This window comes from Brassica napus, chromosome C8 (genome assembly GCF_020379485.1).
Source record: "Brassica napus cultivar Da-Ae chromosome C8, Da-Ae, whole genome shotgun sequence".
In the NCBI taxonomy this organism is placed as follows: Eukaryota; Viridiplantae; Streptophyta; class Magnoliopsida; order Brassicales; family Brassicaceae; genus Brassica; species Brassica napus.
This window is the reverse complement of record NC_063451.1, coordinates 17,836,726-17,858,123: the sequence shown is the minus strand read 5'-3', so window position 1 is coordinate 17,858,123 and position 21,398 is coordinate 17,836,726. Positions and strand designations below refer to the sequence as shown.

At 36.8% G+C, this 21,398-nt stretch overlaps 2 protein-coding genes across 4 annotated transcripts; one reads left to right on the top strand and one right to left on the bottom strand.

Annotated features, from left to right (window-relative positions):
• The first annotated feature begins 12,228 nt into the window (after positions 1-12,228).
• On the top strand, positions 12,229-13,665 carry LOC106414540 (FAS1 domain-containing protein SELMODRAFT_448915-like). The gene has a single exon (XM_013855179.3). The coding sequence runs from the start codon at positions 12,682-12,684 to the stop codon at positions 13,372-13,374; it is 693 nt and encodes a 230-aa protein (XP_013710633.1). The 5' UTR covers positions 12,229-12,681; the 3' UTR covers positions 13,375-13,665.
• On the bottom strand, positions 13,537-17,443 carry LOC106412104 (lysine-specific demethylase JMJ18). 3 transcript variants are annotated; one of them, XM_013852997.3, is made up of 10 exons: positions 17,294-17,443; positions 17,007-17,083; positions 16,575-16,649; positions 16,406-16,483; positions 15,642-16,340; positions 15,041-15,565; positions 14,392-14,965; positions 14,202-14,305; positions 13,937-14,116; positions 13,537-13,858 (listed from the first exon to the last, which is right to left on the bottom strand). In XM_013852997.3, the coding sequence occupies exons 2-10, from the start codon at positions 17,037-17,039 to the stop codon at positions 13,721-13,723; spliced, it is 2,406 nt and encodes an 801-aa protein (XP_013708451.2). In that variant the 5' UTR covers positions 17,040-17,083; positions 17,294-17,443; the 3' UTR covers positions 13,537-13,720. The 3 variants fall into 3 exon arrangements, with proteins under 3 accessions (XP_013708451.2, XP_013708452.2, XP_013708453.2); XM_013852998.3 differs by having other exon boundaries at positions 17,173-17,359; XM_013852999.3 differs by having other exon boundaries at positions 16,575-16,654; positions 17,294-17,358.
• Between the last annotated feature and the right edge of the window lie 3,955 nt (positions 17,444-21,398).

The following is a 21,398-nucleotide window of genomic DNA, read 5'->3' as shown; positions in this document are numbered from 1 at the left end:
GACAATATGTATCGAAGAATGAAAATCACAAACATAAGATGAAGAATATAATCGGATCTCTACCTTATTTTAAGGAATTGATAGATAACATAAGAAGAAAACTAGTAAATGTGAATTAAACAAGGGATTAATGTCCCCCATACATTTTTAATTGTTTAACAGACACCACCTGTTTTCTATGTTCAGTCCAGTGTCCTCTTATAAAATTTTGATCTATTTTTATTGGCCTTTCAAGTGGGCCTTATATTTTTTGCCATCGATCAGACCTTTTATTCTTTTTATTGTTAGCATTTTTTTATACCTTTTAATTTTCTTTTGTATAGATGTTTCGATTGTGCTCATCGCCGTAGATTTGTACGTTACAAAATACAATGTTTATATGCTAATCAAACAAACAAGAAACATTAAAAAAAACTTGTATAAAATGTACTTGCTTTTCACCAAACTTTGTTTTTTTAGCTGTTCTATTTTGATATAGCTTTGCAAACCACCTATAACTTGAATATATAATATAATAGCTTTTGATGGTCCAATTTTTAAGTTCATTATTTTGGTGGTTACAAATTATATAACTGAAAATGCCTAGAAAAATCACCACTAACTGATTTATCCACAAAAGGCAATGAATGACCTAATCGAATAGTGATTCAAGAAAATATTTCTCGACTATAGTAATCTAGTAAGTTGTCCCGATAAAATCAAATCTTGTGAGTTGTCATTCACTCTGATCATGTATATTTTTAACCCCAAAGAAAGTTGAAAAATCTATTTTTCATAACAAAAAGTCAACCATTTAGTTATTCCTAACTGTCTCGTCAATGTGCTAGGATTCTATTATACACATCCTGCCGTGAAACCTAACCACGTCTGGAATGACCATTTCAATCCATTTGAGTATGACACTTTGAAACAAGAGTTACCCAAGTAAAGTTTGCTGCTAGAAACAATAGGGATACATGGATTGGTCAGAAAAAAATCTCAATTAGAAAGGCAATTGATACCATCGGCTACAAGCAAAAGCTTATTTTCAAAAGTAATGCAAATTTGAATACATGATGGCATGAAATTGACTACAGTGTCAACTCTCCACCACTACAACCAGTTGTTGTGAGTGACCATGTTCATAAAATGGAAGATGATATGTTTCAGCTTATGACGAATCAAACAAAGCTTATGGAGTATTAAGCATGACTAATAGTGCTTGATGCAAATCTGATGATAGATGAACAAGTGTAAAGCGTTCATAATGAAGAAGAAACGGAAAATGTGTGGCAACAATTTCTCAACTTTTGAGTACATGTGGCCAACATGAATAGTGATGGGGCATGAGTTTGTTGTCTTCCAGGTGTCTCCGAGTATTACATCTTCGTTCTTTAAATAGTCTGTGAGACTTCTTTTTCCAGTTATTTTGTGGAACAAAATACCGTGTACATAATTTATAGGGCTATGAACTAATAAATAGAACTGAAGCAGACTTTAAAATCTGAAGATGAATGTGTTCTACTATGATATTGCATTAGCCAATAAAGAGAGTTTTTCTATTAATAGGTTTCTCCCATATGTTTCTCTTTGGTAAACTCATGAATCACTTCATGATATGAAGTGTTCTTACACATTCAAATGAAGCCAGATTCTTTAGTTTCTTGTTGTTGTAAATAACAACTATCCGAATGCTAATGAAAAATCTTAACACATCAAACATTTTGCAAAATTGAGAACAATTGGCCCAAGCGGCTCAACTGAGGCACATGCTTCGGTCATGATCATGTGTCTGATCAATTCAAAGTTTTGTCTCTCATTTCTTCTTGTAAGAACCTTATTTTATTACAATAGGGAAAACTGATATTTGTAAAATAATAAGAACATAAATCAAAATTATAATACCGAAATGAACTAATAAAGAAGGATTGCATGTTCGAGATGATTAATCTTTTTCCTTAAATCTTTAAATGTCATGTAGTGCGACGGTTTCATAGCCTTAGATTCCCAGGATACAACTGCATATGTTTCCGTCACCCATCACTAAAGAACAGAACATGTCGAACCTAACTTTTGTGTTGCACTCTCAGACACAAAATAAAATAAAATACTAACATAACAAGTGGCCCATCTTGTTGTGGTATGTTCGAGATGTTGAGCTTGGGCTGTTTTCATTGGACCGTTTTCCACCCACATCTCGCGAGGGGCTATTAGATAATTGTCCCACATCGGATAATCAAGTGTCCTTGGGCAATATATAAGTGTATGGGCAATCCTAACCTCTTAAGGTAACTTTTGCATGTGAGTTAGGCCTATCACTAATAGATTCCAAATATTTCAACTAAAAAGGGTCAGATTGTTGGACTTTAATTAATTAAAGGAAGCAATGTTTCAGAAAAAAACGTGTCGGTTATGAGTCAACATACACGTTGATTAAAAGGCACCGCTTCAGTTAACGTATACGTTGATTAAGGCACCTAGTGAGTCATTATATAAAGTGATCAAGTGCAATATGAGAAATAAAGAGAAGTAGGAGAGAAGATAGAAGATTACTGAGAATTAATTGGATTTAATCTTTTTCTTTTCCATAACAAGTTTCTGAAGGAAAACTCAAAGTAAAGTTTCCTAGGCTCTCGGTACGGGTGTGTTGTACGAAGATCGATAGTTGTATCCTGAAAATAGACGCCTACGAAACTACACACCATTGTAGGGGGGGAATTTTGTCTTTGGAGATTGTTCAGGCAAACCTTTATCAAACCACAATCGGTTAAGTTGTGAGAAGAAGAAACAAAATTATTTCGTAACTTTTTATAAGGATTTACAAATCGAGTAAGATTTATAAGAGTTTATAAACTCAAACGCATTGAGTACGTGAGATTGATTTGCATCTGTACTTTGTAAAAACAATCTAAGACAAAAATTTCTTTGTTCTTTTCTAAGAAAGCAAGATGGATCAATCTATTGCAATTGTGAAAAGTCACACAGAGAATCCTTTTGTAATCTGAGGAGTGAATTTCAAAATATGGCAACACAAGATGTTGTTTTATCTCACGACGCAGAATCTGGCACAATGCTTAACTTTTGAAAGACCAGATTACCTGTAGAAGGTAATATTCCTGATGAAATCTTTAAAACATCATAGGTATGGACACAAAAAGAGTTTTTGTTGTAAGAACTATATTCTTAACGATTTGGACGATTCTCTCTACGATAAGTTCATCGTGGAAAAGTTCTTAAACTTTAAGATAAGTTACACTGTTTCTGTGGTGAAACAAGTGAAATAAATTCTAAGTCATTGTTCATCAAAGATATGGGATTGACTGCTATAATTCTTCGAATTAGAGTGAAACAAGAGTCAGATGGACATTATTCACTTACTCAATCTCTTTATGGGAAAAAAAAGCAATGGCAAGTCAAGACGTATAGACGTAGACATGCATGACATATGCTTTCCAATGGGGTGATAGCATTGGATTACATTGGATTGCATGACAATCTTCTTTTTTCCCATAAACCCGATAAGTTGTTACTAGGAAAGGTTCAAGTCCAAAAGATACCTTTTCCGATGCATATTGATTCTACTTTCTCAAAAATATTTCAACTTATTTTCTATTCAATGTGGGTATTGTTGAGTTTGAATAGAAAATGTGGGGTATTGTTGAACTTTAATTAATTAAAGGAAGCAACATTTCAGACAAAACGTGTTGGCTATGAGTCAACATATGCGTTGATTAAAAGGCACCGCTTCAGTTAACGTATATGTTGATTAAATGCACTATTTGAATCATTATATAAAGTGATTAAATGCAATATGAGAAAGAAGGAGAGAAGAGAGAAGATTACTAAAAATTAATTAGATTTAATCTTCTTCTTTTCCATAACAAGTTTTTGAAAGAAACTCAAAGTAAATTTTGCTAGGGTCTCGGTACGGGAGTGTTGTACGGAGATCGATAGTTGTATCCTGAAGATAGACGCCTACGAAACTATACACCATTGTAGGGGGAAAATTCTATCTTTGGAGATTGTTTAGGCAAGCCTTTATCAAACCACAATCGGTTAAGTTGTGAGAAGAAGAAACATAATTATTTCGTAACTTCTTATAAAAATTTATAAATCGAGTAAGATTTATAAAAGTTTATAAACTCAAATGCATTGAGTATGTGAGATCGATTTGCATCTGTACTTTGTAATAACAATCTTAGACAAAATTTCTTTGTTCTTTTCATAGAAAGCAAGATGGATCAATCTATTGCAATTATGAAAAGTCACACAGAGAATCCTATTGTAATCTGAGGAGTGAATTTCAAAAGATGGCAATAAAAGATGTAATTTTATCTCACGACACTGAATCTGGCACAATGCTTAACTTTTGAAAGACCAGATTACTTGTAGAAGGTAAAATTCCTGATGAAATCTTTAAAACATCATAGGTATGGACACAAAAAGAGTTTTGGTTGCAAGAACTATATTCTTAACGCTTTGGACGATTCTCTCTACGATGTTTATCATCTATTCCAAACTTCAAAACAGTTGTGGGAATCATCAAAGAAGAAATAAAGTATGAAGTTTCAAGCGTTAAGATATTCATCGTAGGAAAGTTCTTAAACTTTAAGATAAGTGACACTGTTTCTGTGGTGATACAAGTGAAATAAATTCTAAGCCATTGTTCATGAAAGATATGGGATTGACTACTATAATTCTTCGAATTAGAGTGAAACAAGAGGCAGATGGTACATTATTCACTTACTCAATCTGTTTGTGGGAAAAAAATGCAATGGTAAGTCAAGACGTATTGACGTAAACATGCATGACAATTACTTTCCAATGGGGTGATAGCATTGGATTACATTGGATTTCATGACAATCTTCTTTTTTCCCATAAACCCGATAAGTTGTTACTAGGAAAGGTTCAAGTCCAAAAGATACATTTTCCGATGCATATTGACTCTACTTTCTCAAAAATATTTTAACTTATTTTCTATTCAATGTGGGGTATTGTTGAGTATGAATAGAAAATGTGGGGTATTGTTGGACTTTAATTAATTAAAGGAAGCAACATTTCAGACAAAACGTGTCGGTTATGAGTCAACATATGCGTTGATTAAAAGGCACCACTTCAGTAAATGGATGCGTTGATTAAAGGCACTACTTCAATCATTATATAAAGTGATCAAGTGCAATATGAGAAAGAAGGAGAGAAGAGAGAAGATTAATGAGAACTAATTGGATTTAATCTTCTTCTTTTCCATAACAAGTTTTTGAAAGAAAACTCAAAGTAAAGTTTGCTAAAGTCTCGGTACGGGTGTGTTGTATGGATATTGATAGTTGTATCCTGAAGATAGACGCCCACGAAACTCCACACCATTGTAGGGGCGAAATTCTGTCTTTGGAGATTGTTTAGGCAAGCCTTTATCAAACCACAATCGGTTAAGTTGTGAGAAGAAAAAATATAATTATTTCGTAAATTTTTATAAGGATTTATAAATCGAGTAAGATTTATAAAAGTATATAAACTCAAACGCATTGAGTACGTGAGATTGATTTGCATTTGTAATTTGGAATAACAATCTAAGACATAATTTCTTTGTTGTTTTCAAAGAAAGCAAGATGGATCAATCTATTGCAATTGTGAAAAGTCACACAGAGAATCTTTTTGTAATCCGAGGAGTGAATTTCAAAAGATGGCAACAAAAGTTGTTGTTTTATCTCACGACACTGAATTTGGCACAGTGCTTGACTTTTGAAAGACCAGATTACCTGTAGAAGATAATATTCCTGATGAAATCTTTAAAACATCGTTCATAGGTATGGACACAAAAAGAGTTTTAGTTGCAAGAACTATATTATTAACGCTTTGGACGATTCTCTCTACGATGTTTCTCATCTATTCCAAACTTCAAAACAGTTGTGGGAATCTTCAGAGAAGAAATACAAGTCTGCAGTTGCAAGCCTTAAGATATTCATCGTGGGAAAGTTCTTAAACTTTAAGATAAGTGACACTGTCTCTGTGGTGAAACAAGTGAAATAAATTCTAAGTCATTGTTCTTGAAAGATATGGGATTTATTGTTATAATTCTTCAAATTAGAGTGAAACAAGAGTCAGATGGTACATTATTCACTTACTCAATCTCTTTATGGGAAAAAAAAAATGCAATGGTAAGTCAAGACGTATAGACGTAGACATGCATGACAATTGCTTTCCAATGGGGTGATAGCATTGGATTACATTGGATTGCATGACAATCTTCTTTTTTCCTATAAACCCGATAAGTTGTTACTAGGAAAGGTTCAAGTCCAAAAGATACCTTTTCCGATGCATATTGATTCTACTTTCTCAAAAATATTTTAACTTATTTTCTATTCAAATGTGGGGTATTGTTGAGTTTGAATAGAAAATGTGGGGTATTGTTGGACTTTAATTAATTAAAGGAAGCAACATTTCAGACAAAATGTGTCGGTTATGAGTCAATATATGCGATGATTAAAAGGCACCGCTTCAATTAATGTGTTGATTAAAGGCACTACTTGAATCATTATATAAAGTGATCAAGTGCAATATGAGAAAGAAGGAGAGAAGAGAGAAGATAAGGAGAGAAGAGAGAAGATTACTGAGAATTAATTTGATTTAATCTTCTTCTTTTCCATAACAAGTTTTTGAAAGAAAACTCAAAGTAAAGTTTGCTAGGGTCTCGGTACGGGTGTGTTGTACGGAGATTGATAGTTGTGTCCTGAAGATAGACGCCTACGAAACTACACACCATTGTAGGGGCGAAATTCTATCTTTGGAGATTGTTTAGGCAAACCTTTATCAAACCAAAATCGGTTAAATTGTGAGAAGAAGAAACATAATTATTTCGTAACGTTTTATAAGGATTTATAAAAATCGAGTAAGATTTATAAAAGTTTATAAACTCAAACGCATTGAGTATGTGAGATTGATTTGCATCTGTACTTTGGAATAACAATCTAAGACAGAATTTTTTTGTTGTTTTCAAAGAAAGCAAGATGGATCAATCTATTGCAATTGTGAAAAGTCACACATAGAATCTTTTTGTAATCTGAGGAGTGAATTTCAAAAGATGGCAATCTCAGGACACTGAATCTTGCATAGTGCTTGACTTTTGAAAGACCAAATTATCTGTAGAAGGTAATATTCCTGATGAAATCTTTAAAACATCATAGGTATGGACACAAAAAGAGTTTTGGTTGCAAGAACTATATTCTTAACGCTTTGGACGATTCTCTCTACGATGTTTATCATCTATTCCAAACTCCAAAACAGTTGTGGGAATCATCAGAGAAAAATACAAGTCTGAAGTTGCAAGCGTTAAGATATTCATCGTGGGAAAGTTCTTAAACTTTAAGATAAGTGACACTGTTTCTGTGGTGAAACATGTGAAATAAATTCTATGTCATTATTCATGAAAGATATGAGATTGATTGCTATAATTCTTCGAATTAGAGTGAAACAAGAATCAGATGGTACATTATTCACTTACTCAGTCTCTTTATGGGAAAAATGCAATGGTAAGTCACGACGTATAGACATAGACATGCATGACAATTGCTTTCCAATGGGGTGATAGCATTGAATTACATTGGATTGCATGACAATCTTCTTTTTTCCCATAAACCCGATAAGTTGTTACTAGGAAAGGTTTAAGTCCAAAAGATACATTTTCCGATGCATATTGATTCTACTTTCTCAAAAATATTTTAACTTATTTTCTTTTCAAATGTGGGGTATTGTTGAGTTTGAATAGAAAATGTGGGGTATTGTTGGACTTTAATTAATTAAAGGAAGCAACATTTCAGACAAAACGTGTCGGTTATGAGTCAATATATGCGTTGATTAAAAGGCACCACTTCAGTTAACGTATGCGTTGATTAAAAGCACTACTTGAATATGAGAAAGAAGGAGAGAAGAGAGAAGATTACTGAGAATCAATTGGATTTAATCTTCTTCTTTTCCATAACAAGTTTTTGAAAAAAAAAACTCAAAGTAAAGTTTGCTAGGGTCTCGGTACGGGTGTGTTGTACCAAGATCGATAGTTGTATCCTGAAGATAGACGCCTACGAAACTACACACCATTGTAGGGACGAAATTTTGTGATTGGAGATTGTTTAGGCAAGCCTTTATCAAACCACAATCAGTTAAGTTGTAAGAAGAAGAAACATAATTATCTCGTAACTTTTTATAAGGATTTATAAATCGAGTAAGATTTATAAAAGTTTATAAACTCAAAGCATTGAGTATGAGATTGATTTGCATCTGTATTTTGGAATAACACAGATATTCAATAAGCCATCAAAGCCAGTTAATTGTGTCAAAAAGGAACATAAACCATCTACGGGATGATCAAAAAGTTTTTTTTAAAAATCAAATCCTAGACCCCACTCATCAAGATAACTGATAAGTGATAACCTCCCATATGTTTTAATGAAAGCACTAGCAGATGTTACAAAAACTATGGATTTTTCCGGGCTACGCCCGGGTTTTTACCTATATTAGTATTAGATCTTTTATAGGTAAAAACTTATTTTCGCTGTCTGGAACCATGCAAAAGTTATAACATCCAAGGTTATGTTCGCTATGTCTGGGTTCTTTGTTCAAGTTAGGGATCATTTGAGAGACTTAGTAAGCATTTGGCTTCGCCTCAAATTTCGTTTGTGAAAGTGAATAGTTTTATCAGTTTGTAATTTGCTTTAGTGATTTGTATTCGAGTGAGAGTGAGAAGAGAAAAAATATTTAAGGTTGTGTTTGTGATGGATGTTTGAGACTTTCAAATGTAAAAATTTAGCAGACTATTTATGATTTTATCATTGATCAAAACTCGTTTTTGACCATGATGCAATACTTGATGATATTTTTTTTGTTTTGATTATATTAAAACAACTTTTTAATAAAATATATTGCCCGTTTAAAAGTTTAACATAGGTTTATATGGCACATAATTTTATACGTCATGAAATTGTTGTTAAACGTTAAAATTTTAAATGTTGTAATCTTAAGATTACATTTTAAAATAAAATGTTTAACAACAAATTTAAGATAAAACTTTATTAATTTTATATTGTTTGTTATGTTTACATCATTAAGTATATTGTAAGATTATATTTAGGAAAACTTCAGTAATATGAATACTGAGTAATTTAAAAATGTTATAGTTGAGTTATATATTAATTAACTGATATTTATTTTAATCACATTAAAGTGACATAAGATTTTTTATTAAGTTTATGTGATTAATTTAATCTTTCTATATTTAAAATATGTACAATAAAATTTAGAAGTTAATTTTAAGTTATTTTAAATATTAATTGTAAGTAAGATAATTGTATCTAAACAACATAAAATAATCTTGATTAGTCAAATTCAAGTAAAATATTATTTTCCCATATATATGCACAATCATCGTATGATTGTAACACGTGAAATTATCAATAGAGATATGAATTGCAAACTGAGCAACTGAACCAAATTCTATAATCTCCATATTTGTTATGTATATTACAAAATTAAAAAGTGAATGTCCATATTTGTTATGTATATTACAAAATTAAAAAGTGAATTTGGCCGAAAAGATTTGTCTTATAAAATTCAGTTACTTTTTCAAAATAAGAGAATGATAAAAACATCTTTCAGTTTCCCACAGTGATTCTGACAATGATAGGTGGAAGCTCATATTCCGGTTATCACCCGATTGTAGTTATCCCCATAAAGGTTAGTTAGTCTTTGTTATTATATCGTAACTCTGTTACGTGTCTGCCATAGTGCGATTAGACTTAAAGCTCTATCTTCCCATCTAATGTTTTTTTTTTGAACAGGAAATAAGGAAATTAAAGGGCCCTATCAGATTCGAACCATGACCTATTGATGTCTGTTTGTTTAGCCAACATGCCGATAACCCAAAAATCTTGTCTTTCTAAACTCACAATGCATCTTTATCGTATCTTTTTGTTTCTTTCAATTTGCATAGAACTTAGTAACTGGTACCGAGTTATTTCGAATCGTTAGCTCCTTATCAACTCTAATTTCAAAATAAGATTATGGGCTCAGTTGAGATCTACGTAACACTAACTTTCTGCTTAGCAAAAGCAGCAGCCTGAGTGGTCTCTGTAACTTCTCTACCACTCTTAGTCCGCTTTTAAGAAAAACATCCCATGTTCCAATTATTCTAAGAGAAGAACATTCCATACTCCCACTGGTTTAAGCAGCTTTAGGACGTTATGTGGTGTTTTGGTTCCTTAAGCTTAATGGGTTGACGAAGGAGTAACTGGAGGTCCAAAGAACCAGCTGTGATAGAATTATAACATTCAGCAAACACAGTATGAAATAAAGGAGCAAGCAATTCTAAATTACATGAAATCAAAAGGTCCTACGAACTTCTCGAAGGATCAGCGAAAGGTTTGATTCTTCTCTCATGATAGCATGAGAAAACTTTCTCTGTTTTGTAGCCAATGTACTTGATCTTCTTTCATTTCCTTCACAACTCTACAGTATATAACCAATGTACATAAACATTAGGCACTTGTACGGATTACACAACTCTACAGATGAATATAATCCATGGTTAGGAAAAGATATCTTACTTGTTCGGAATTATCACTTCATTATCAATTAGACATTTTCGCTTCCGTGAAACCTGAGAAGACTCCTTTCCAGCCAGCGTAGAAATGATCGAGAAATGACGACTTGTTTCCCCTAAATTTCGTAGTATAAGATAACACATACCACACAACAAAAACAATTTTGAAGGTGGAAAGTACCCTTTGTCGTTCATATAATTTTTAGATCAACATCTCTACCAAAAATCCCTTACTTCCCCGTAACCACCATTTTGATCAATATCTGGCAAACACTCATACTCCAACTGAATCACACCATCAACAAAAACTCTCCATTTATTCAAGTATCATTTAGTGTGTGTGTGTGTTTCCAAATTATGAGGCTCAAAAAAGAAAGAAAAAAGCAATTTTTTTTTCCAGAGCTTCTTCATGAGTGAGCTTCATCCTCATGTAATCTTCTTGAGCTTGCTTAGACCTGAACATGGCTTGGACCAGCACTACATATCTCTTGAGCCTCTCTTATGCTTGTTTCTGACTCGTATTGTAGAAATATTCCTCTGCATCACCTAGAGGATTTTCTTTTGCTTCAGCTTGGCTCACTTGGACTCCAATAAACAATTTAATCTGGAGTTGAAGTAATTGAAGATTAAAATCCATAAGACTAAATAAGCGTACATTGGAAGTGAAACCATTACCGTGTATTTATACATATCAACAAACTAATTAAGATCCAAATTCCATAGTGTTTTTTTTCACCACCAGATTCCGTTGCCGCACAAACCTTCTATTACGCTGATAACGGAAGATGATAAACTGAGCCGCATCCCATGGCACCACCTGATTCTCCGCTTCTGCACCTTCCTCACAATCATCATCCTTGTTTTCTTCATCTTCAGTGTCATCCTCTTCTCCGATTCAATCTCTGTTTTAATTTTCGTACAACATTGTGTTAACTCTTAGCCACTGGAATGTTGAAGATAAACAAACATGAAGTATCAATAAGCTTGGCCACTGTGGTTTCAGGACTTTGAGGAAGAAAATGAGTAAGATTTTGAATTAAAAACACCAAATAATCCAAAAAAAGAGAGAGCTAAACAGAATTCAATACTGAGGAAACCATACCTCCCGTACTGGCAACACCTACAAGAATCTTCTGGTGAGAATCCAAATAGTTTGCAGGTTTAACATGTCCTTTCTCAGCAACCTCAACACATCGTTTCATTGAATTATAACCAAAAGCACAACGCGCACAGAAAAATGGAGTGCGACCAATATCATACCAAATGCTTTGCCTTTCTGGCTTGACCCCTGGGCCTCTCAGTTCTATCAACACATAAGCATCCATCAGTAGCAAACCTGGTGATTCCAGATTGAATCTCCCGTGGTCTTCAATCGGAATCCTCGTCCTTGTCGGAGTCTTCTTCCTCTTTGATTTCCTTGTAGCTCGGCCCCATGTTAGCGTCATAAAATAGCTTATCATGAACGGTTACCTCTGGTGACGTTTTCGATTCATTTTTTCCATCATCTACATATGAATTGTAGTTTTATGTTCTCTTCTTAAAGTATATATATGTTGATGTAAGTTTGAGGGAAGCGCAAAAGCTGAATGGACATTAATTGTGACAGTGAATGATGGATCTTGAATCATGAAAGTGGGATGCCTATATTACAGAGGAGGTGAAAGGGGAGAGTAATGCTAGTGAACGGGGAGGCCATGAAAACGATATGGGCGGATGGTGGTTTCTGAAGATAGCAATTTTGGGCCAAAATATGCTAAACGATCAATATTTGTTTACGGCCCATTCGTTAACTGAAATGTCAGACAAAGGTGTTGACATGGCATATATGTAGAATCTGATTGGTTTGAATTCTCATTTTAGTATTGTTAGATAAATATTACAACATAATCGTAAAGACGTAAACCGTCCGCTATTGATCTGAACCGAAGCTAACAAAGTCGAAACCGAAGGACTCTAGAATCCGGTTATCTCTAACCAAGCACTAGCAGTTTTTTTTTTTTTTCGACGACCAAGCACTAGCAGTTATTTAAGTCAGTTAGCTCGTAACGAACTTCAAAAGACTCCAAGATTGACTTATCTCTCTGTAACAACCTACTTCGCCGCCGATTCTCCGATGGCCACCTCAAGCCATCTCCTCCTCATCTTCCTTATCACCACCGTCTCATATCTCACTCCCGCCGCCTTCCCTCCGTCAATCACACCGCAAGATCAGCAACACGCAGACAGAATCATCCAAGCCATGATCGGAGCCGGCGAATTCCGCGACTGGGCCGCCGATTTCCTCTCCGCCGTCGACGACCAATTCGGAATACCTCTCTCCGCCACTATCTTCATCCCCAGCGACTTCGACGCCGCCGGCATCACCTCCTCCAACGGCGGTGGCGCTACTAACCCCGGTCGCCTCTCCGTCGCTTACCACATCGTTCCTCAGCGTCTCTCCTTCGCCGACCTCCGTATCTTGCAACCTCTCTCTCGCCTTCCGACTCTCCTCCCCGGAAATTCAATCGTCGTCACCAACAACTCTGTTTCCGATTTCACAGTCGACGGCGTTCTCGTCTCCGAACCGGATCTTTTCCTCTCTTCTTCGATTGCGATTCACGGTGTTGCTTCGCCGCTTGACTTCTCTCGTTACGGAGACTTTGAAAACGGTGGTGATACTGCTTTAGCCGATAGTCTCCGTCCTTTGTCTCAAAATCGTCGTCGCCGTCGTCCTGAATTCAACAAGAATCGAACCTCTGCTTCCGTCTCCATCGCACATCTCTCGACATGCTCGTTCTTGCTCCCGTTGGCTCTCGCTCTGTTCTGACTCTGCATTTTCACTTTTAGTCCTTCAAGTTTTCTAATTTTCAAGATTCTGTACATAAACCTCTATTAGTTCCAAGTTCTGTTCTTTCAAAGATGTGTAACTCGATCTTGTGAATTCATATAATGGCGGCAGCATTTGAGAATCATGTTTTGGTATATTCTATGAAGAATTTTTGTATTGTTATTATAATGTCGCAATAGCGAAAGAATCAAACTTTATTGTTCCTAATTTACACTTCTAACACTAAGGTTAGGTTATTTCTTCACTGAAGAAGAACGAACAAAAGATTCCGAGTAAATGCTCCCAAAAAAGAATAAGAATAAATATGCAACTCTCTCTCATCTTTTTACATCAAATCTACTCCGAAAAGTTTTCCTTTGGTACAGTTTGATGATATGAAGTGATCTTTCGACTCGGATTGAGATTGGTTCTTGTGGTTCCAGTACTCGACCAGTTTATGGTTTGGATCAAGAGCTTCAATGGCCTGTAGAGAGATGATTAAGTTAGAGAGTAAAGTTGATGAACATGTTTTAAAGAAGAAGAGTTGGGTTTGAACTTTTACTTGAACTATAGACGGCGAGAGGAAACCAAACATTTGAAGCCCGTTAATACTTTCAAACCGCGATAAAGTAGGAAGACCAAGACTTGTGGATGTATCTTTAACTCTCTGCAACACCATCTCCCAGCATTTTTGGGCTGAGACATTGAAGAAGCGCTCGTCTGGAGATTCTTCCAGAGTAACCTGAAGAGGAAAAAGTAAGTTGTTGCTGCTTTAGAAGATTCAGTTTTTATCCAATAGAATGTTTATTAGGGAAAAAGTTTTATACCCTGAACAATGGACCCATGAGTCCTGCATCCAAAACCTCGGAGATATAATTGCTCATCCTTGTTGGATCAAGCACGTTGTAGAACTTGACATGACTCGTGAATCCTGTAGAAGTAAAGACATCAACAACAGCCTTTTGACAAAAAAAAAAAATGATTTTAAGTCCATAGTATTAACAAAAGAGATTGTACCTTTTGGGAATATAGCATGCTTATTGCACCAAAGCTTTCCAAAACTCAAGAAACCAAGGTTTATAGGCTCGACCAATACATCAAATTTCTCTGAAGCGTTTAACTCGCCACTGGTGCTGACCTCTTCTTTCAGGTCTTCATGATAATTCAACTCTAAGTTGATATTCAGATCAAACGAACCTTCCTCTAGCTTCTTCTCCTCGTTGATAACTGAACCAGTCTTATTCTGATCTTCATCAATCTGTTCGGTACCCAGCACCTTGGAAACCCATATCTTTAAATCGTCCATTTCCCCTTCCAATCCTCTGACCAGTGACCGTAACTCATCCACGGTATAACGGACAAGGACGAATCTATCCTTCACTTCACATGAACATAGATCGTCCGAGTGTCTAAGGCACGCGTATTCTTCAGGAGAGCACTTGCAGCCAGAAGCAGAAAGATGCAGATCATAAAAGCACGAGAAGCATTCCCTTTCACTGTTTGAATCAAAGTCCTTCTCCATCTTCACCAAGCTCAGAGAAGAATCCCTACCAAGATCTCCAAGTCTTTCTTCTTCCATCCGTAACCGAGCCTATGCACATTTTAAAAAGCTAACTAAGCGTTTTAGAAAGTAGAAACAATAAGTAGTGACTGTTTTTTACATTACCTGAATCGCCTTGGTAAGCACACCGTTCTTCCCACAGAAACTCTTCCATGTATTTTCCTTCACCACACAAGAAGCTGAGAGTTCCCAAAGAGCCTTTACAGCTTCATAAGCTGCTCCGAGGAGAAGCTTGTCATGAGACAGAGAAGTCTTCCTCGTCTCTTTACTGTAAAGCTCCACAGCGTTCTCTCCATGAGCCAACCAATCAACCGGAGCTACATTAACCGCTTCCGCACAGTTGAAACCGCAGTTGAATCCAGCATGGTAAGCCCTAGGGAACGTCAGCACATACTCCCCTGGATTTTGAACCACCCGGTAAACTTGGACTCCTTCGTCTTTCAGGATCGAAGGAGAAAATTGAGTAACCAGGCTATGAAGTAGATCCGGCTGTTCTTCAAACAGATCAGGCAGATGTTTCCTCATCGCCTTCTCCAGTGATGTTGCCTCGCTTCCCGGAACACCATACCATACTTTTGGCTCCCCAAAGTGATGATAGTTCAGTGAGTATAGATGATGGTCCTCCACATGCTGTGAAAAAAATTGGTCAACCATGTGACATCACTGGGGCCCGCTATAAAACTAATAAATATTCAAAAGTACTTACCCAACAAAATGAAGAAAAGCACATTCCAACATAGAGCCATGGGACTAGAACTCCAGAGATATCACAGTCCTCAAAAGAGAGTACAGAGCCAGGGAGACGCGGTAAGTTATTCAAGTTCCAGCCAGAGACTGCGTACTGATCCATATCGCTATCCGCTTTCTTGTAAAACCCGCTTCCAAGCACCCTGTTCTCCAAGTCAGCTCCGTAGTATACCTCCACTTCATCTGTTGGCTGCTCCACTATTCGCCAGTATTCGCCTTCTATCTCCTCCACAGACGGAGAATCCTTCTTTTTGAAGTATGCGTCTTTAAAGTAGAGAGCGTATCTCTCAAACTCTTCCAGAGTGAAGTCTGAACCAGAGTTAAACCCGAACTTCTCCTCTGCCTCAGGAGAGGAGGCAGATTCAGAGGGAGAAGAGGCAGAACCAGAACCAGATCGTCTCTTAGAGGAACCCATTCTGGAGTTTCTTCTCCGTTTGCGTTTCCTGCTCTTGGGTTTCTTCTTCTTCATCATAGGCTCCCGGTTCTGAAGCAGGTCCACGGTCTGAATCCGTGTGGGAAACTTTGTATGCTCCCATATGCTCTTTTCCTTGAGCCGGCAAGGAGGTTTCCATGTGGATGGTGGGATGATTCGACAGATACCATACGGCTCGGCTAGTGGACGTATCTTTTCTATGTAAGCAAGTGTATCTTCAAACTCCTAAGATGGAACAAAGAGTGAGCAAGAAAATAAATGACTTGACGGAGACAAGAAGCAATGAGTACCTCTAATGATGGAGAGAAAACAGGAGCTTCATCAACGGTTGGTCTTTGCGCTTCATCAGGTAACCATCTAGCAATAACCTTAACATATACAAAACAAACATCTATGTAAGACGTAAACATTCTGGATTGCAAGCATCATATAACACAATAAGAATAATACTTTTTGTACCTTTCGATGACGTGGACTAGTAGGTGGTTCCATGTTAGTGTCTTTGTCCGTATCATGATTCTTTAAAGGCATATCCTGTTCTTAATGAAATCAATGTAACAGTTAGAAACTGAGTCACCAGATCAAACAAAACACTAAAGAACAGAGTACCTAAAGCAATCTAGAATTCAACATAAACGAATTAAATGAAGATAAAAAAAAAGTATGTATGATGTATGATTGTAGGTTTTTACAAGATCCGAAAATAATGTACTCTGTACAAAAATCTATGATTGTAGACACAGCTAATCAAGAATCTCTAAACTGTTGTTTTATTCAACCAGATAGATATATAATAAGGTTATGTATGGTCTTGAGTGGTTAACAAAAAATAAAACCACACAAAAAAAATGAGATCATTCGATTCAATTATCCATCAGATACGAAGCTAACCTCATTGATCTGAGATTCACTGAGATGTTCCATAAGGATTCGAATAAGTTACTTGGATTGAGAGAGAGCCAACAAAACTGTTGCAAACATACACAACAAAAAGGTTAAGAAAAAAACATGTTATCAACAAAATAATCAAAACGTCTTATCAATTCAGAGGCCTAACCCTATAAACTGAATGCAGGGGATCAACAGCAATACCACCAATCAATCAATTTACAGAGACACGAGTTTGAGGATTTCATTAGAAGCTAGGATATTTTATCTATTTTGCAGATTTTGTTTACCTATGTCTTGCAATCGAGAAGGCTCTCAATGTTTTCTTTTCTTTTTTTTTTTAACCTAACTAATGCTTGATAAATTGAATTTTGCAGTTAAATACCCAAATCTGGGCAATTTAATGAAAAGGGAATCAATTGACCTAGCTTAGTAACGACGAATCTGAACGAACACAGAAAAATTAATACAAAAACAAACCGACCTTAACCAGGAATAGAAACTCACAAATCGATAGAATATTTTTTTGTATTTATTACATAAAATGTTAAGAAAGGAAAGGTCGAAACCAGATGAGTTTACCTCAGAACGAACGGCTGAGATTCTTTCCATTTTCTCTGATTTCACGCATCTTCTTTTTCTATAAAATATATGCAAATTTATAAAAAATAATAAAAAAATGATTCGAACAAATAGATTTGGTATATGCAATTTATCAAATAAATCGATTTGTAAGAAGAAAAAAATCAACAAAAAATATAATTATTTGATGACCCGCCAGATGGCAGAAACTTATGGGAGCGGCTATTGCTGCTGGTAGGGGCTCGACCTTCATTGAGAACCCACGACTGGTCAATTACAGCTCTGAATCCAACTTCTCAAATTCTGGTTTCTCTATTTCTGATAACAGTTCGACGGCTTATAAGATTGGGCTCTTTGAGGGTGCATCTTCCGGAACTATTAAGAAACAAGGGAAACCAAGAAGGAGACCTTATGTGAAAAAGAGGAAGCTGAAACCGATGGAGGAGGCAGAGAAAGTGGATCCTAGTGTGGTGATTGTGGAGAAGCCTTCGACATCTGCTGAGAAGAGGAAATCAATGGAAAATGCTGAGAACAAAGAAAAAGCCGTGAGACAGAAAACCAAAGGGATGGTCCCAAATGAGGGACCGTCCAAATCCCAATGAGCATCGTGAGCTGGAACTGTCAAGGCTTGGGGCGGCCTCAAGACTTGACAGTTCAGAGACTCATGGAAATACGTCAAAAATATTTCCCTGAGGTTCTCTTTCTGATGGAGACGATGCGCTGTAGAAACGTCCTTGTAGATATTCAAGTGTGGCTCGGTTATGACTTTGTATATACGGTGGAGCCTGTAGATACATGGGGTGGTCTTGCTGTTTTTTGGAAAAGAAGTTCGGAGTTGGTCTTTAATCATGTGGATAAGAACTTAATGGATTTTCATGTACAGTTTGGTAATTTCGGATTCTTCCTTTCTTGTGTATATGGGGACCCTGCTTATGATAGGAGACACAAAGTTTGGGAGAAACTGTCTCGGATTGGAGTTCAGAGACAACAACCATGGGCTATGATTGGAGATTTTAATGAAATCTTGAGCAATGAAGAAAAACTGAATGGGCCAAGAAGAAGTGATAACTCTTTTAAACCTTTTGGTGACATGCTGCACGCTTGTGGGATGAAGGAACTCTTAAGTTCGGGCAATGGATTTACGTGGGCAGGTAGAAGAAATACTCTTTGGATTCAGAGCAGGTTGGATAGAGTTTTTGGAAATAAGGCTTGGTCTCGCTTATTTCCAGTAGCCTCTCAACTTTTCTTGGAAATGAGAGGCTCTGATCATCGCCCGGTACTGTTAAGCCTAATGGACTCTCATGAAAAATACAGAGGATCCTTTAGATTTGATAAAAGAATGCTCCATAGACCGGATGTTAAGGAGGCAGTGAGGCATGCTTGGTCTACTAATTGCAATGGTCTTGGAGCTTCAGTGGCAGATAGGATCAGAGATTGTAGAAAAGCTTTGAGTAGATGGAAACGCTCTTCAGATTTGAACTCTAAGCTCAGAATATCAAGAATCAAAGAAGAGTTTGATGCAGCTATGTCTAGCAGAAACCCTAAGCCTGCTGTTCTAAGTTCCCTGAAATTCCAGTTGATAAAAGCCTACTCTGATGAATCGAGCTTCTGGAAACAGAAGAGCAGAGATCAATGGAATGCCTTTGGAGACAGAAATTCCAAGTTCTTCCATGCTTCAGTTAAAACAGACAGAAACAAGAATTATATTGAGAAACTCCAGGATGCCAGTGGGAACATGGTTAGAGGAGAAGCTTCAAAGGGTGAAGTAGCAACAAAATACTTCTCTAAACTCTTCAAGTCCTCGAAACCTTCAGACCTTGATTCCTTATTCAGTGGGATGGCTCCTAGAGTGACTGATAGAATGAATGGCCTTCTGACTTCTGTGGTAACCAAAGATGAAATTAAGAGGGCAGCCTTTGCTATTAAGCCGAGCAGTGCTCCTGGCGCTGACGGTATGACTGGATTGTTTTTTCAGCGATATTGGGATATTGTGGGTCCTAGAGTCGTGATGGAAATTCAAGGTTTTTTCAATTCAGGGTCTTTCCCTAAACAATGGAACTTCACGCAAATCTGTCTGATCCCAAAGAAGCTTCATTCTCACTTGATGTCTGATCTCCGTCCTATAAGCTTGTGTTCGGTGCTGTATAAAATAATCTCCAAGATTCTGGTTTCGAGGCTTCAGCCTTTTCTATCTGATCTAGTGGCACCGAACCAGTCAGCATTTGTGGAAGACAGGTTGATATTTGACAACATTTTGATCGCTCATGAAGCTGTTCACGCCCTGAGGACTCATCCGGTGGTATCTAATGAGTTCCTAGCTGTTAAGACTGATATGTCGAAAGCATACGACAGAGTTGAATGGGGATATGTTGAAGCTCTCTTGAAAGCTATGGGGTTTGATATCAAATGGATTGCATTGGTAATGTTATGCATCTCTTCGGTAAACTATTCTGTTCTTATCAATGGACAGCCTTATGGATTGGTGACACCAGAGAGAGGTCTTAGGCAGGGAGATCATCTCTCTCCCTTCCTGTTTGTCCTTTGTACTGAAGGACTAACCCACCTGATGAACAAAGCCGAAGAGAGAAGTCTGATTGACGGGATCAGTTTCTCATTGGACGGTCCGACAATTCATCATCTCCTGTTTGCTGATGATAGTTTATTCCTTCTTAAAGCTTCGGAAGCCCAATGTCAGCAACTGCAGTCGATCTTGCATTACTATGGGAGTTTAACAGGGCAAGTGATAAATCTTTCAAAGTCATCCATTACTTTTGGCGAGAAGGTGAATGAGGCTTTAAAACAGAGATTAAGGGTTCTGCTAGGTATCTTTAATGAAGGAGGGGCTAGCTCTTATTTGGGGTTACCTGAGTGCTTCTCTGGCTCAAAGATTGAGATGTTGAACTTTATCAAAGACAAAACCAAGAAGAACTTGTCAAATTGGTACTCCAGGACACTTTCACAAGGTGGAAAAGAAGTGATGATCAAGTCAGTAGCCATGGCATCTCCTATCTTTGCTATGAGTTGCTTCAAGTTTCCAAAAACCACTTGTGACAATTTATCCTCTGCCTTGGCGACCTTTTGGTGGAGCTCAGTGGAAGACAAAAAGAAAATTCATTGGGTGAGTTGGGAGAAATTATGTCTTCCTAAGCATCTTGGTGGGATGGGTTTCAAAAATTTGCAACTCTTCAACCAGGCTCTTTTGGCAAAACAAGCCTGGCGGATTTTAAACGACCCTGAGTCTCTTTATGCGAGATTTATAAAGAGCAGATATTTTCAGGATGGAAATCTTGGTAAAGCGACACTAGGTGCCAGACCCTCTTACGGTTGGAGAAGCCTATTGTTCGGAAAAGAGCTTCTGGATCAAGGACTCAAATGGATGATAGGCAATGGTGAAGATATTCTTGTATGGGCCACTCCATGGATTGAAGATGGTGATAGAATGAGAATTCCTTTGATGAAAAACGTTTTCGTTGATTTGGATTTGAAGGTAGCAGCTCTGATTGATCAACACTCTAAGAGTTGGAACATGAGTTTGCTGAGAGATCTGTTTTATCCTCAAGACGTGGAGCTCATCTCACAGATGAAAATTGCGCCAGGATCTAGGGACTTTAAAGTCTGGAAGTATAATGCGTGTGGAGCGTACACGGCCAAATCAGGGTATTGGCTAGCCTCTAAACTGTCTAATTCTGAGGTTAGGAGACAGGCTGAAGCTCTACCGTCCATTAACCCGCTAAAGAAGCTCATTTGGGATCTTTCTATTCCATCAAAGCTCAGAATCTTTCTTTGGAAAATTGTGTCTAACGCTTTGCCGGT